This window comes from Onychostruthus taczanowskii, unplaced genomic scaffold (genome assembly GCF_017590055.1).
Source record: "Onychostruthus taczanowskii isolate IOZ18803 unplaced genomic scaffold, ASM1759005v1 scaffold22, whole genome shotgun sequence".
Classification (NCBI taxonomy): Eukaryota; Metazoa; Chordata; class Aves; order Passeriformes; family Passeridae; genus Onychostruthus; species Onychostruthus taczanowskii.
This window is the reverse complement of record NW_024499462.1, coordinates 8,745,287-8,758,301: the sequence shown is the minus strand read 5'-3', so window position 1 is coordinate 8,758,301 and position 13,015 is coordinate 8,745,287. Positions and strand designations below refer to the sequence as shown.

The 13,015-nt window shown below is 43.6% G+C and overlaps 1 protein-coding gene across 1 annotated transcript in view; it reads right to left on the bottom strand.

The window, feature by feature from the left end:
• Nucleotides 1–2,932, bottom strand: part of ZCCHC24 (zinc finger CCHC-type containing 24) — a 106,125-nt gene extending 103,193 nt beyond the window's left edge. The window contains exon 1 of the mRNA XM_041404950.1: nt 2,364–2,932. Within this exon, the coding sequence (XP_041260884.1) occupies nt 2,364–2,603 (240 nt within the window). The 5' untranslated portion in view covers nt 2,604–2,932. The remainder of the gene's footprint in view (nt 1–2,363) is intronic.
• Between the last annotated feature and the right edge of the window lie 10,083 nt (nt 2,933–13,015).

Sequence of the window (13,015 nt, the reverse complement as noted above, 5' to 3'; positions counted from 1 at the left end):
CTGGAAAGAACAGAGCATATAAGATATTGACATAACTTCTTTTGAGCAACAGTATCTCTAGCACCTTCTAAACCCTTGAATGAAAGCTGCTGTATAAGCAGGCAGTGTTAGCTGGGAAATTAGAAGGCTTCCTACTTCCTTCAGGGTATATCCAGCAGGGCAGATGCATTCCCATGCCATAGGAGATAGCTGTTCTCCTTTCCCTCTTTTCAGGTTACTATGTATTAGGACATAGTTCAGGTGAATACTGGAAATATAGAAGTGTCTCCATCAGCCACATAGTCAGTGCTATCGTCACAGGCTGGAAAATGAATGGCAACAAACTAACAGGCCTTATCTTTAAAAATAATAAAATATCTGTATAGAATGAAATGGCTTCTTATTTCCTGAATGGTGAATGTTCTTGGCTTTCTACAGAGCTGAAATTCTCAGTTGCTGCTGCTGTTCGTGTGCCTCAGGAAACTGTAATGAGGTTAAAAAGAGCAGAATAAAGTTACAGCTTGTGGGTGATAGGAATCCACACAGAAGGTGACTTCTGGGATCTGAAAACAGCTCAGCTGGGGGGAGGCTGCACAGGGACTGACTGCTTGGAGCTGGGGCAGAGACAGGGGCCTGAAGAAGGCCTGGTATAGCAGGCAAATTATCTTCCAGAAGAAAGGTTAGGGGGGAAAATGGAAAGAACTATAAGCCAAGTGGAAAGGGAGTGTGACAAAAGGATTAGCCCCTACTTGCACAGAGTATAGTAGAAGCCGAAATGAACTCGGGGAACTGTCAGGAAGAGAAAACTGTTTCTCAGAGACTGTTTCAAAGGCTTCCTGAATGCAGACTCCATTTACTTGTTTCTTCCTTTTTATCCCAAAAAATAAAAGACCTGCTGTGAGCAGAATGTATCCCAACTTCAACAAACATGGGCCTGAACAGAGTCCCATCTGGAATCCCTGCTGGCCAAGCTCCTGGAGGCTTGCTGCTACCTGGGCACCATAAAGTTTGAAAGCCAAGCAGGAAGGGGTAAAATCTACAAGTTGTCACCAACAGGTAGGTAGCTAATAGTTTAAATTGCACTGCCTGCTAATCTTTTTGCAAAATCAATGTGCTTGTTAGGTCTATATGTTGTTGAATGCCCATGTCATGTCATGCTTAGTAAGACTTAATCAGGTTGAACGAGTTTTGAACTACATACTCTCAAATATAGTGCTTATTTTGAGATTGGATGTGCTTTGTTAAATTCTTAAAGAAAGAATTTCTAATTAAAGGAAAACGTGTCTATATAAATCTGGCTCTCAACTTTTAGTAGCTCTATTACAAGAGCACTTGGGGAATTTGATTTGGTTTTAATTAATAACTCCATAACTTTTCTGACAGAACAGAAGGGTGTACTTTGACCAAGAATACATTTTAAGTTGACGTTTAACATAAAAGGTGCTGGAAGAACTTTGAAATGTCATTCTGAAGGAAGTGCCAGAGCAGGTTGGGATGTATAGTCCATCTGACCATATCAAACAAAGCCGCTGTTGAATGCCTCCGGCAAGAGTCCCACAGTAGGGTGCCAAACTCTAGCTGGGTCTTTTCTGGAGAGGCTGGGAGCTGTGGCGTGTGAGGTGCCACCTTGCAGGATCTCTCTCCACACATGTGAAACCCCTCCAGTGCAGAAGTGCTTGACCTCAACAACTTCCTGTGACAGGGAGTTCCACAGCGAATTGTCTTTGCATATCCCAGTTTTTTAGCTTCCTTCCCTTTGGTTACATTTAGGCTTGTTTTGCATTACGAAACGTGCACAAAACTTTTCTGCTGTTTTTATCACGTTCCTGTTTACATTTCTTCCTTTCAAATAGTGCCTGCCTTTGATCTCTCATAAGCCATATGCAGTCTTATATTAAGCTTTTAAAGTAACGCTTTAGGGGAAAAAAATAAAGGGGGGTGGTGGCGGCGGTGGTGGTATTTTTGCACGTTATGACGGATGTAGCACTTTTTGCGTGTCCTGCCCCCCGTCCCTCCGGCTGCGCACGGGAAATCCGTGTAACCATTGACCAGACTGTCAACACGGGCGCCCCGCGCCGCTGGCGGGCGGCGGGAGGAGGCGGCGGCCGCGCCAATGCCGCGGCGGCGGCGGCGCCTCGCCCCGGCCCGTTAGCGGGACGGGCGGCGAGGGAGCGCCGGGCGGGAAGGAGCCGGCCAGGCAGGAGGACAAGGAGCCTGCGCGGGTGGCCGAGCCGCCCCGGCGTGCGCGGCGGGGAGCGGGGCTGCCCCGCTTGGGGCGGGCTCGGTGCCGGCCCGGGGAAGGGGGCAGGAGGCTGCCGAGGCATCATGGCGGTTGTGGCCCGGGGGGGCCGGGGGCTCCGCGCCGGGCGGCGCGGCGGACTCACCTCGCTCCGCTGGAGCTGGAAGAAGCTGTTGAGATAGCTGGAGCTGAGTGACGAGCCCAGCTCCGGGGTGCTCTTGGTGTAGCCGAGGTCGGGGTGCTGGGACGAGGAGGGCTCGGGTCTAAAGGCATCGAAGGCGCTGGCCTGGTGCGTGTCTTGCAGCGAGAGATAGACCCAGTTGAGGAGCTGGGCGGGCTGGTACACGGGCGCGGCGCTGGTGTCGATGGTTGACAACAAGCTCATCTTTCCCCCCGGCTCCGCCGGCGCGGCTGGCCCCGCGGTGCCGGTCCCCCTCCCCGCGCTCCGGCAGTGCCGCTCTCCCGTCCCTGCCCGGGGCGCTTCCTCCTGGCCGCCCGGAGGAGAGGACGGGCCGGGGGCTCGCTGCCGCGCCCCGCGCCGCTCTCGCTCCCCTAAGGCCGGCGGCGCCCGCGCAGCCCCAGCGCTCCGCGCAGCACGGGCATCGCTGCCGCCGCCCGCGGGCTCCGCAGGAAACTTTGTGCGCGCTCCGTCCCGCCCGGCCGCTGCCTGCCCCGCTATCTGTCTTTATTCCCACTCCTGCAGGCAGCGGCGGGGAGGGGCTGCCGGCGCTCCGGCGGCGGCGCCGCGCCCCCATAGGCCTCCCGGCCGCCGCGGGGGTGCAGGGGCGTCCCGGCGCCGCTCCGCCCCCGCCCTGCCCGCCTGCCCGCGGCCGGAGGAGCGTGTGCGCGGAGGTGTCCCCGCACCGCCGGCCACTCGCCCGCCGGGATCGGACCGGCTCCCTCGCTCGCTCCCCGGCCTTCCTTTTCCTCCTTCCTGAAGGTTTTTGTGCCAAACACGCTCAAAGCCCTCCCGAGCGCTCCGCGCTGGGCTCTTTTGGGTTTCTTTTTAACTCGACAACTTTCGCTCGGCTCTTGTCAGCCCGCCCTCTCTTTTTATTCTCATTTCTGTTTCTTGCTGGTGCTGGGAGTTCATTGCAATCTGAGGTTCCTTCTCGTTAAAGCTCTGTCAGAGCTCCAGGTTTACGAAGCCCTGCGCGGCCGCTGAGGTTGTGCCAAGCCGTGCAGAGTTAGGGTTTTCCAAATAAGGCAGGCAAGCGCCGCGATGTTCCCTTTGAAATCCATCTAGGTAGCCCTGGCGTGGGCTCTTGGGGAGCCTGGCTGTGGTGGGATGCCCAGGAGTTAAAGCTGAGTAGGCCTTTTAAGGAGTCGGTAGCACAAAAGAGGATGATGAATGATTCCTGCTTTAGGAAGGAGCCTGAGTGGGTAAGCTGGTAATTACAGTTCAAAAACTCTTCCCTGCTGCCTTCCCTGCAATGAGTGGAACAGGGCGGCTATTTCTTGTTTTGGTACAAACACCATAGTAATCAAACTAGTAGTTTTCAAAGGAGCTCCCAGGAGGTAACTTAAAAACTTGATCATAGCTCCCTATGCTTTTTGCCGAGTGACAAAAGGGTAAAAATTCATGTGTATTCCCAATATGACTGGGGGGGGAAAAAAGCCTTCTTTACTTAGATAACAGAAAAAAAAAAAAATCTGACCTTTGAAACATCAAAGTTGGCATCTTGGTTTGCTGTAATAAGCCATACATCTCTGCCAAGATAGGAAAAAAGTCACTCTTCTGAAAAGGTCTGATTACAAGCAACAGAACATGAGAGTCAGTGTACACACAGTAGAAAATGCTGTTCAGTCGTCAGCTGCAAACACCAAAGATGGATGCATTAAACTTTTGAGAGCTGCTAGTTAGGACAGCAGAGCTATATGCTTGCAGGAATTTAAATGCAGGTGAAGATTCTAACTTTCCAGAACTGCAAGGTCAAGGGTAGAACAGCTGAATCAAACTGAATTCCTTTAGTGAGGCTACTTTTTTTTTCCTTTTCTTTTTTTTTTCAGTGACAAAGTCCTTGCAGCACAGATTCAGTTCACTCTTTTGTACACTCTCTTGGTTTAGAAGCCCTTTGAGGCACATTTAAATAAGTGTGCATCAGCATGAGAAGGAACAAACTTCCACCAGTGTAAAGGTGGAATTCTTCATAACAGAAGAATTCAATCAAATTGCATCCTATACTCAAACAGTTGCATAGTGTTTTAAAGAAGGAAAAGGTGGCTGAGGCTTACTGACTTAAATTGTGGCGGAGGATTTTCCATGATTTGCTGGTAAATGAAGAAAAACCCCAAGAAACAGATATCACATCTGAGGAACTTGCCTTTCTGGCAGATGGTATTTAAGAAGTCAGGATATGGTAGAAAGTCTAGAAGGGGGAAATAGGCTGAAGCTGCTTGTTTTGTTGTTGTGGAGTTGTTTGGATTTTTTTTTGTAGGCATGCTAATTCCTTCCTTAAAGACAATTTCTATTCTTATCACTTCCCTCTTTTACTTGCTAAGTTAAATACATGTGTTTTTATTTGGCAGCTCCACTGTGCACTCTGTTTAGTTAGATGCTATGAAGGAAATAGGAATTCTGAACAGGCAGAAAAGATAACAGGGATCTTGTAGAAATAGAGGTCAAAAGCAGAGGTCAAAATAGAGTGGTCAAGGTGATGCAATGTTTTGGATGAAGAGTTTTTGGTATGTTTTGATATTTTTTCCCCCTAAATTGAATACAGCTCTTATTGTAGGTCGTTGGATTGCTTTAGTTAGACAACACAGTAGAGATTGCTGCAGAGCAGGGGAAGGTGGAGTTAGGGTGCATTTATTGCAGCAGCTGCATTCATGAATGCAGCAACCCCTTATGATGTGAGGGGCACCGTGTGCTCCACCAGATGCAAACACCGAGAGCTTTTGGCTGTCATTGCCCCCTGGCAGTAGCCCTGGTAACTTCTAGATACTTCTAGCCCTTGCCCCTTCTAGTAACCATGCAGAGGAATGAGTAAATTGAATAGATGCTTTGTTTGGCCTATCAGGAATGGAAAAGGCTGCAAATACATGCATTATGAGCAGCTTAACTGAAAAGTGCTCACTCTTTGAGGTTCAGTTGTCATCCCAGTCTCCTGTGCAATTTCTTCTGGAACAGTTTCAGGCTGTTCCTTCTCATTTCTGTATTTAATACTGCTCTTAGCTTAGCAAAATGCTGCTGCCACACTTGTTACAGTCCACATAGGTTCAAGATGGCAATTTTTTTCATTGGAAGTTCACTCCACCTGTGGGAGCAGTAGATGAGTGAGGAGAAGATGGATACAAATGGTCTGTTTAGCAGAGACGTGACAGTACAGAAAAAGGTACTAATATCAATTGCATCTATTCTTCTCAGAAATACTTGAGACAAAAGTGCCCAATAAGGTAGTTAGATGGCTTTGAAATATCTTCCAGACATGCACAATATCTTCCTTTGATTATTTTGGGACAGAGTATAAGTGACATTAACTACATGGATTTTACATCAGCCTTATGTTGCCAAAACATCTATGAATCCTCTTAGTTTTATTCAAGTACTGCTAATGAAGTAAAAAACAACTGGAACTTTAACATCAAACTTTGAATAAATGGAATAGCTTAAGTGACTTAGAAAATAGAAGCCTTGAAACAAGTCAAAGGCAAACACAGAGACAGGATTCAGCTGCTTCAGTCCTATTGTTTAAGTGGTAATGTAATTTATCCAAAATCTCCTTATAACTGCTCATTCAGCCTGTCCCCTTAGTGATCCGGACATCTTGTGGCTGCACCCTTCCCACAATATTTTTGCAGGAGTGAGGAACATAATTTTCCACTTCTGGTCAGGACTTGTTTCATAATCTAATGTATTTATGTTCTTGCTGCCAATGGTCATACCTTTAGTCATGTCAGGCTTTAAACTATATATGTGATTTAAATTTTTTTTTAAAGAATTTTTTTATGCTCCTCCATATTTTAAAAATGAATGTGCCCTACTACAAATATCCTGGATTGTTGTGCTTTTAAATTTGTCTTGGTCTGAATTGCTGTCTTCTTAGTCATCTTCTAGATTAGATGGGGCTCCAGTAGGAAAATAGAATGAATACCCAAAACTGCCAATAAGGCTAGAGAACATGTGTAACTTGAACCCACTGTATTCTCCAGTTTCTGTAATCAGTATATACATAATGCAACTCATTTGTTCATCTGCAGCGTGGCTGAAATATTCCAAACAAATGTTTTTCATCTGCTGCAGCAGAGATTCTTATCTTATTATGAAATAATTTTGCTATGTGGTGGAATCTGTGTGAGCACTCTGAATTATGAGAAGGCAGTTCAGCAGAGTTGTAAACTGTGAAAGCACGTCTGCATGTGGCATTTGTGAGTTATGGATGTTAAAACCACTTGTGCTGGCTGGGTAGGTACAACATTTCCACTGCCAGCAGTGAAAAGTAACATAAACCAAAGTTAGTTAAAGTGAGTCTGGGAAATGCTTGTGCTTGGGTATGGAGCACCATGGATTTTTGCACCTATCTAAAGGATCAGCTGCAACCCAGTGCTTAGGTACAAAAGCAAAAATTTGTGTTTTCTTCCTCCTTTAGTTTTGACATAGAAAATCCTGGAAATATATGGATATAAAGGTATAGTTCATCCATATGCAGAATGTTAGTAAATACATACCATATGCAGTAACAATTTGCTGTGGATAGTGTGTGAAGCACAATTCCTGCAAGACTGTCTCAAACCACCAAGTAGGTAATTGGTGTAACAGATCCTCTTGGAGCACACGGATTCTGCACCTGGCCAGTTTGCGGTTTCAAGTCCTGGGGCCTCCTTGCTTGCTCTCTGTTAAGATGTCAGTGCCTTGCTGAGTAATTGCATGAAATAAGCCTGGATATGAGTAGCTGTGTGAGAAATAGTGGTTTGATCTTTCTGTATTGTTTTACAAAGCTTCCTGTACCTTCTTCAGCTGCAGCACAGTCATCTGAATTGTTCCATTATTTCAGTTTTGAAAGGTAGTATCTCCTTGTTACTAGTACTGAACTACATAGTTCAGCATCCATGTCCAAAACAGTAGCTGAGGTATCTTGTTCCTTCTCCTTAGCCCATCCTAACCCGTTTCACTTGTTTGATCCAAGAATCCAAGAGAGGGAGTCCAAGGAAAAGAGCAGGGCAGATGAGAAGAGCAGTAGCAGTTAGGGAGAAGTGGGTGCAGGGGAGCCATCTGCCTTACCTGGAAGTATCTGTGTTGGAACAGCTGCTGATGGTTGCTTCTGCAGCCAGAGAAATGCCAGGCAAGTGCAGAGGCCCAGGGATTTTGCCACCTGGGGATCCCTCTAATCTGCCTTATGCTCCAGGAGACCCTTTACTGAGGGTTAAATGGCCTCAGTGCTTTGTAACTGGTTCCCAGCTGAAGAATAAGTTAGGTGCTATTTATGGAGCCCCTTAAAGAATACAATAGAAATCCTCAAGCAATTACCCAAGGAGGGAAAGGAGGATTCTTCACTTGATCCTTTTGAAAATGCATGAAGGGTTTCATTTGCATTTTTCTGTGTGTCCCTTTACTGCATATAGTATCTCTGCCCATCTACTCTCACCAATTCCATGGTACTGCAGGCTCCAGGAGACAGAGCTAGTGCCTAATTGTTTGCCACTTCTCTTTTTCCCTAGGAGCTCCACTAGATTTTTTTCTTCCAATGACTATAAACCCTGCTTGCTGAGGTAGAACAAGGCTTTGAGTTAGAGCAACTGTAGGAGACAAAAAAGAATGCCAGAGATAAACATACATGACATGGATGGAAGTGACAGGAAGGAACTGATGGGACCTGCAAACAGAGTGGCTGCGCTGGAATCGGAGGCTGTGATTGTATCTAAAATTATCTTTTGATTAATGGAGTGTTTGACTGCTTTTTGGGATTGTCCTGAAGACAGATTGGGTCTGGAAGCAGTATTTTATTCATGGTATGGCAATCTGCTGGCAGCCCAGCGATCACAGAGCATACTGCTACTACCTATGTCAGTGCTGCACTCTCACTAATTTCTTCTTAATGCTTTCTTTACATACCCAGGATTGTCAGTGGGTTTGCTTTTTGTTTTATCCCCACTTTCTGTTAGTCCGGATGGCAGAATGATTTATTTGTTCATGAATGTAAATATCTTATCCATGCTGTGCTGCCATGTTAATTCTAGAGTAGGCTAGAATTAGTTGCCAATCTTAATTGGCACTAACCCTGTTGCAGGGAAGTTTGTTTCCTAGGTACTTTGAGTCAGCACAATATTTTTATCAGACTTGAAAACGCTCCAAGCAGGTTTCAGGCAATTCTTCAAATAGAAGGAATGAACTGCAGATGACTGAAGACACAAGGTTTTTATTTTCTGAAACGTGGACCTCTGTCTCACACAAGGGCTCAGTTCTTGCCTCAGTCAGCACACCTCACACCTACAGTGTTTGCCAGGACCATCTGCCTTCGAGCTGCCTGGTGCTTTTACAGCTCTGTGCAGGAAGGGGCTGTTCCCTGCTACTGTCCACCAAGGCCTAAAAGTCACCAGCTTTTATAACACATATGACTGTACAGGTTTTGGATGAGATTTACTACATCAGTCCTGGTATATGGTTTTTTGAGAGCAGTGATATTGGTGCAGACAAATATGGACTAAATTCTAGTAAAAAAACCCTTTCCATATATATAGATCTGTCAATCATAGATAAAAGTCACAGTGATATTGCGTAAGTTAGCACTGCTAATGGAACACTAGAACTACTTTAAAATATTAAAAACTGTCCTCTTCCTTTTTAATCCAGGTTTTTTTTCACCTCCATTAATACAGTTGACAGACATCATTCCCTTTCACATGTATGTCTTGTTTAGTAGAAGCACTACATTCCAGTCACTCATAAAGGAAAAGGAAATATTCACAAGGGAAAAAGTGCTCTTTTAAACCCTGTGTGAAAACAATTCTTGTTATACAAGTTGCTTGTCCCTACTCAAGTCCCTATTCATGTTAGCCCAGTTTAATTCAACTGAAGGCAAAAGAGAAATTTCTAGCAAGACATTTTCTTTGTTTCTTCAATGCAATCCTGAATAAGAAAAATTAAGTTATAGTGAAGATTACGGTAAATAAATGAACCAGAGGGGTATAGGCACACGTGCCTTAGGGAAAAGTATGCCACTCTTCTTGGTGTAAAACTGGAATATTTTGAATTCTTATGGTAATTTTTCTTGCCTGCTAACCTGAAACTTTATTTTTACTCTCTGTGCTGGCCTAAACATTACTGCAGACCCTTACAATGAACCTCTCAAGTTAAGACTGGTGCCAGCCCGTGAGTACTGACCTGACCCTGTGCGATGCAGTGAGACAAGTAACTTCTTCTCCTGTAAAGGGCTGAACAAGCCTACCAGTGTCTCTATCTGAAACACAGCTGTTAATTTGGAAGTGTTAACATGTACCACCTGGTCCTGTGAGGATGGGATTAGCCAAAGGTATCATTAACCGTAATAACTTGTTGAATGAAAAATAAAAATGAAAGCTGAGGAAGTCTGCAAGGGTGTAATTGCTCCAAAATTAACTTTCCAATATTTCTACCTTATGGAATGTCATATTTGCTCAGAAATGTAGACAGCCAATGAACAGATAGTATGTTTATTGATGAACAAGTGAAAAAAGGATAGTGTTTATTTTCCCAACTTTAATGTTGATTAAACCTTGTTTTCTTCCACTTGTCTCAGCCCTAGCTGTAGGCCAGGGCCAGCTACAGAGTGTGCATGTGACTGTGTATCTACAGAAACACCTTCTCCAGCTGATGTGTGTCCACCTCACTGTTTCTGCCACAGCATCCCTGTCACTGAGTGAAAAACATTCATGCCAATCAGTACTGTCAGAGACATTCCTTAAAAGTGTCAGAAGTGAATTGCTGGGTAAATAAGGACATGGAGGAATGGGGGGATGTCCCAGTGTAATCTTAGTTCTCACCTTCCAAACCATAGCAAAAGGTCTTGCACTTTTTTACCCTGGGAAATATAAAGGGTAAGTATAGAAAATCATAGTTTAAATATTTTCTTGATGTCTTACTCCTATGCTGGTTGCCTTTCATGCCTTCAGATGAAACATCTTTCAGGAAAGGGGCTTCAGCTCAGTCGCACAAACACCAGGGCTGTCAAAGGTACTGTGTGTTCCTGCCATTGCCAAATTTCAGCTTTGCTATTGGCACAGTTATGTATTGCACTCACCAAAAAAAAAAAATATTTCCCATCTCTGTATATTTTAATAAAAAAATGCTACAATACAATTATATCCAACAAGAATGTATCCAGTTCTCTAGCAAAATGGGACACTACTTGAGCAAACTGAGCTGGTTTTTTACATTGTTTTGGAGTTAGTGAAATTTCTACAAAAAAGACTATATGAATTGATAATATTTTCACAGACAAACCTAAATTAAAATCATACATGTTGAGTCTGTGGGTCCCCAAACCAGCTAAATAAAAAAAAAAAGTTCAACTTTTAGATAGCAATTATGTGTTTATTTTACATATGTGGAATATGCAGTTTGTTTGCTACCACCTCTAGTGGCACAGATTAAATGATTGAACATATGAGATTGTTGAACCTTTTTTCTGACAGTCTAGCTTGTTTTTGCTTAGTTGCTAATGTACTTTGAATGAAGGACATGGCAGTGAGTAGGAATTCAGCTGCTAGTCTGTGTTCATCTTTGCTGTCTTAGGTTCAGAGGAAGGGAGAATTCATGTAAAAAACCCTTCAAATGTTAGAAATGGCTTATCTGTCATTTTAAGAATTAGAACACTGTCATGTACAGATTACTTCCAAAGGAACAGATTGGTTTTTATGGTCTGAAAGTTGAGGTGCAAGTTATTGCCCCTCATTAATGAGCACCAGAGGGGTCCGGAGCACAACTGAAGGCTCTGTAGAAAAAAGTTCATGTTCTGCTTTGTCAGTGGTGTCATGTTATATGTAATTTTGCCTCTGGTGTAAGCATGTGTGTTTTGACTGTATCTATATCAGAATATAGCAAAGTGGGGATGACAAATGGTAGCATGCCCAACGAGGCACAGCACAAGGAAGGATCAAGGATCATGGTTTTCAGCTGTTTCTTTCTAGGTCATGAATGACTTGCATGAAGATGTTGGTATCCTGCATCTGTTTCCCTATTTTGCCAGATGTTTTGAGGTGAGATAAGAGGATTCGTGCAGCTAGGAAAAAACCCCACAACCACTTATCTCTATTGTGGTTTTTATTGTGTTAGCAGAAAAATATCAGGCATCCCTTGGCAAACTGAGTGTTACCAAAATGTTTCACTTGTCTTAAGCTTACCTAAATTTAGTAGAAAATTCAACAATATATTAGAAATAAAATCCTTTATTTATTTTAAAACTTTCCCCTTGATGAACTGAAAATATGACTGGGCTGCAATTACTGCCAAAATTATGATTCTCTTTTAAAAGTCTTTTGAGAAGAACTGACAGTGACAACTAATATCCCCAGTAAAATGTTGTGGTTTGGCTTTGATTTGTGGTTAACTGTGCATGGGGTGTCAGCTGGAGTAGCAATTTGCAGAAGTACTTCCAAAATCATAATTAATTTTCAGCTGTAGTTGGACAGTTTGAACAGGATTCAGATTTGGTTCTATTCTCTGCTTTAAGATACCTTTAACTTGTACTGTTTGTATGCTTCAAATAATCTCTTTTCCCTTCCACCATCAGAGCTATGTGATTGCAATTCTTTCATAAAGAATGGCTCTAGAAGACCAATAAATAAATAGTCCATGCTATACCCCATAAAGATCTGCTTTCTGGATGGCTTGATGGCTGTATGGTAGCAGGAGACTTGGGTTACATTGGGGCATTTTTAAATTAACAGTCACACTTTAACATGAATAATTGCTTTTCCTCATAGTAGCAGCCAGTCTGCAAGGACTAATAAATTCCACTGAGTTACCAGAGATAGAGCTTAGTCTCCTTGGGTTCTAGAATGCATTTTTAATCAGACTACTATGGCTCTCTGGTACTTGCATATTCCATTGAAAGCTTGAAAATCACTCAGTTAGAACTCAGTAGAAATTGGAAGAGTCATATATCCTGCCTAGATATCTTAAATTTTTGACTTCTGGTAATTTGCAAAGTTTGGGGAAAAAAGCCTTATTCTTTTCTATCTGCTTCTCTAATCATTCACTTTTCCTTAGTGAGTTATTCTTTATCACTAAATTCTCTGTTCCTTTTCTTGGTCTGTAATAGTTTGGGTTCTTATTGTTTTTAATGTCTGTTTGGAGAAGTAACAGACCAGCCCAAGGGGTGGACAGCAAATAGGATTATATCTGTGATAGTGATTTAGTTCTTTTTAAAAGGATCAATGGATCTGGCATCCCCTACACATTTTTGTGTTTTTTTCTTCCTAAGGCAAGATGATAGTCTCGCCATCTAGACGAGCAGTAAGAGCACAGATTTGTTTAGCACATGCTATGGATGCTCTGAGATGTGAATAAAAACAAGTGAGAACAACCTCAACAATATTTAAGGCAGGAACTGGTCCTGGTCTGGATTAAATCATTGGCATAATGCTCTCTAGGTGAGCCGACCTGAGACCAGAACATGAACTCACTGTTCCTCTGGCTTTCCTCCTTGCCCTTAAGAGAAGATGAAGTGTGTTTCTGTTACTTCTGTGCTCATCCTGGGGCTAAATGCAAATTCCTGCCTTTCCCCTTCCCATCCATTCAGGATGTACTATAGTAGTTCTCCCCCTTGTGTGGGTTTTTCTTGTTGCTGGGTTTCTTTGTTTTGGCTCTTTGTTTGAGGG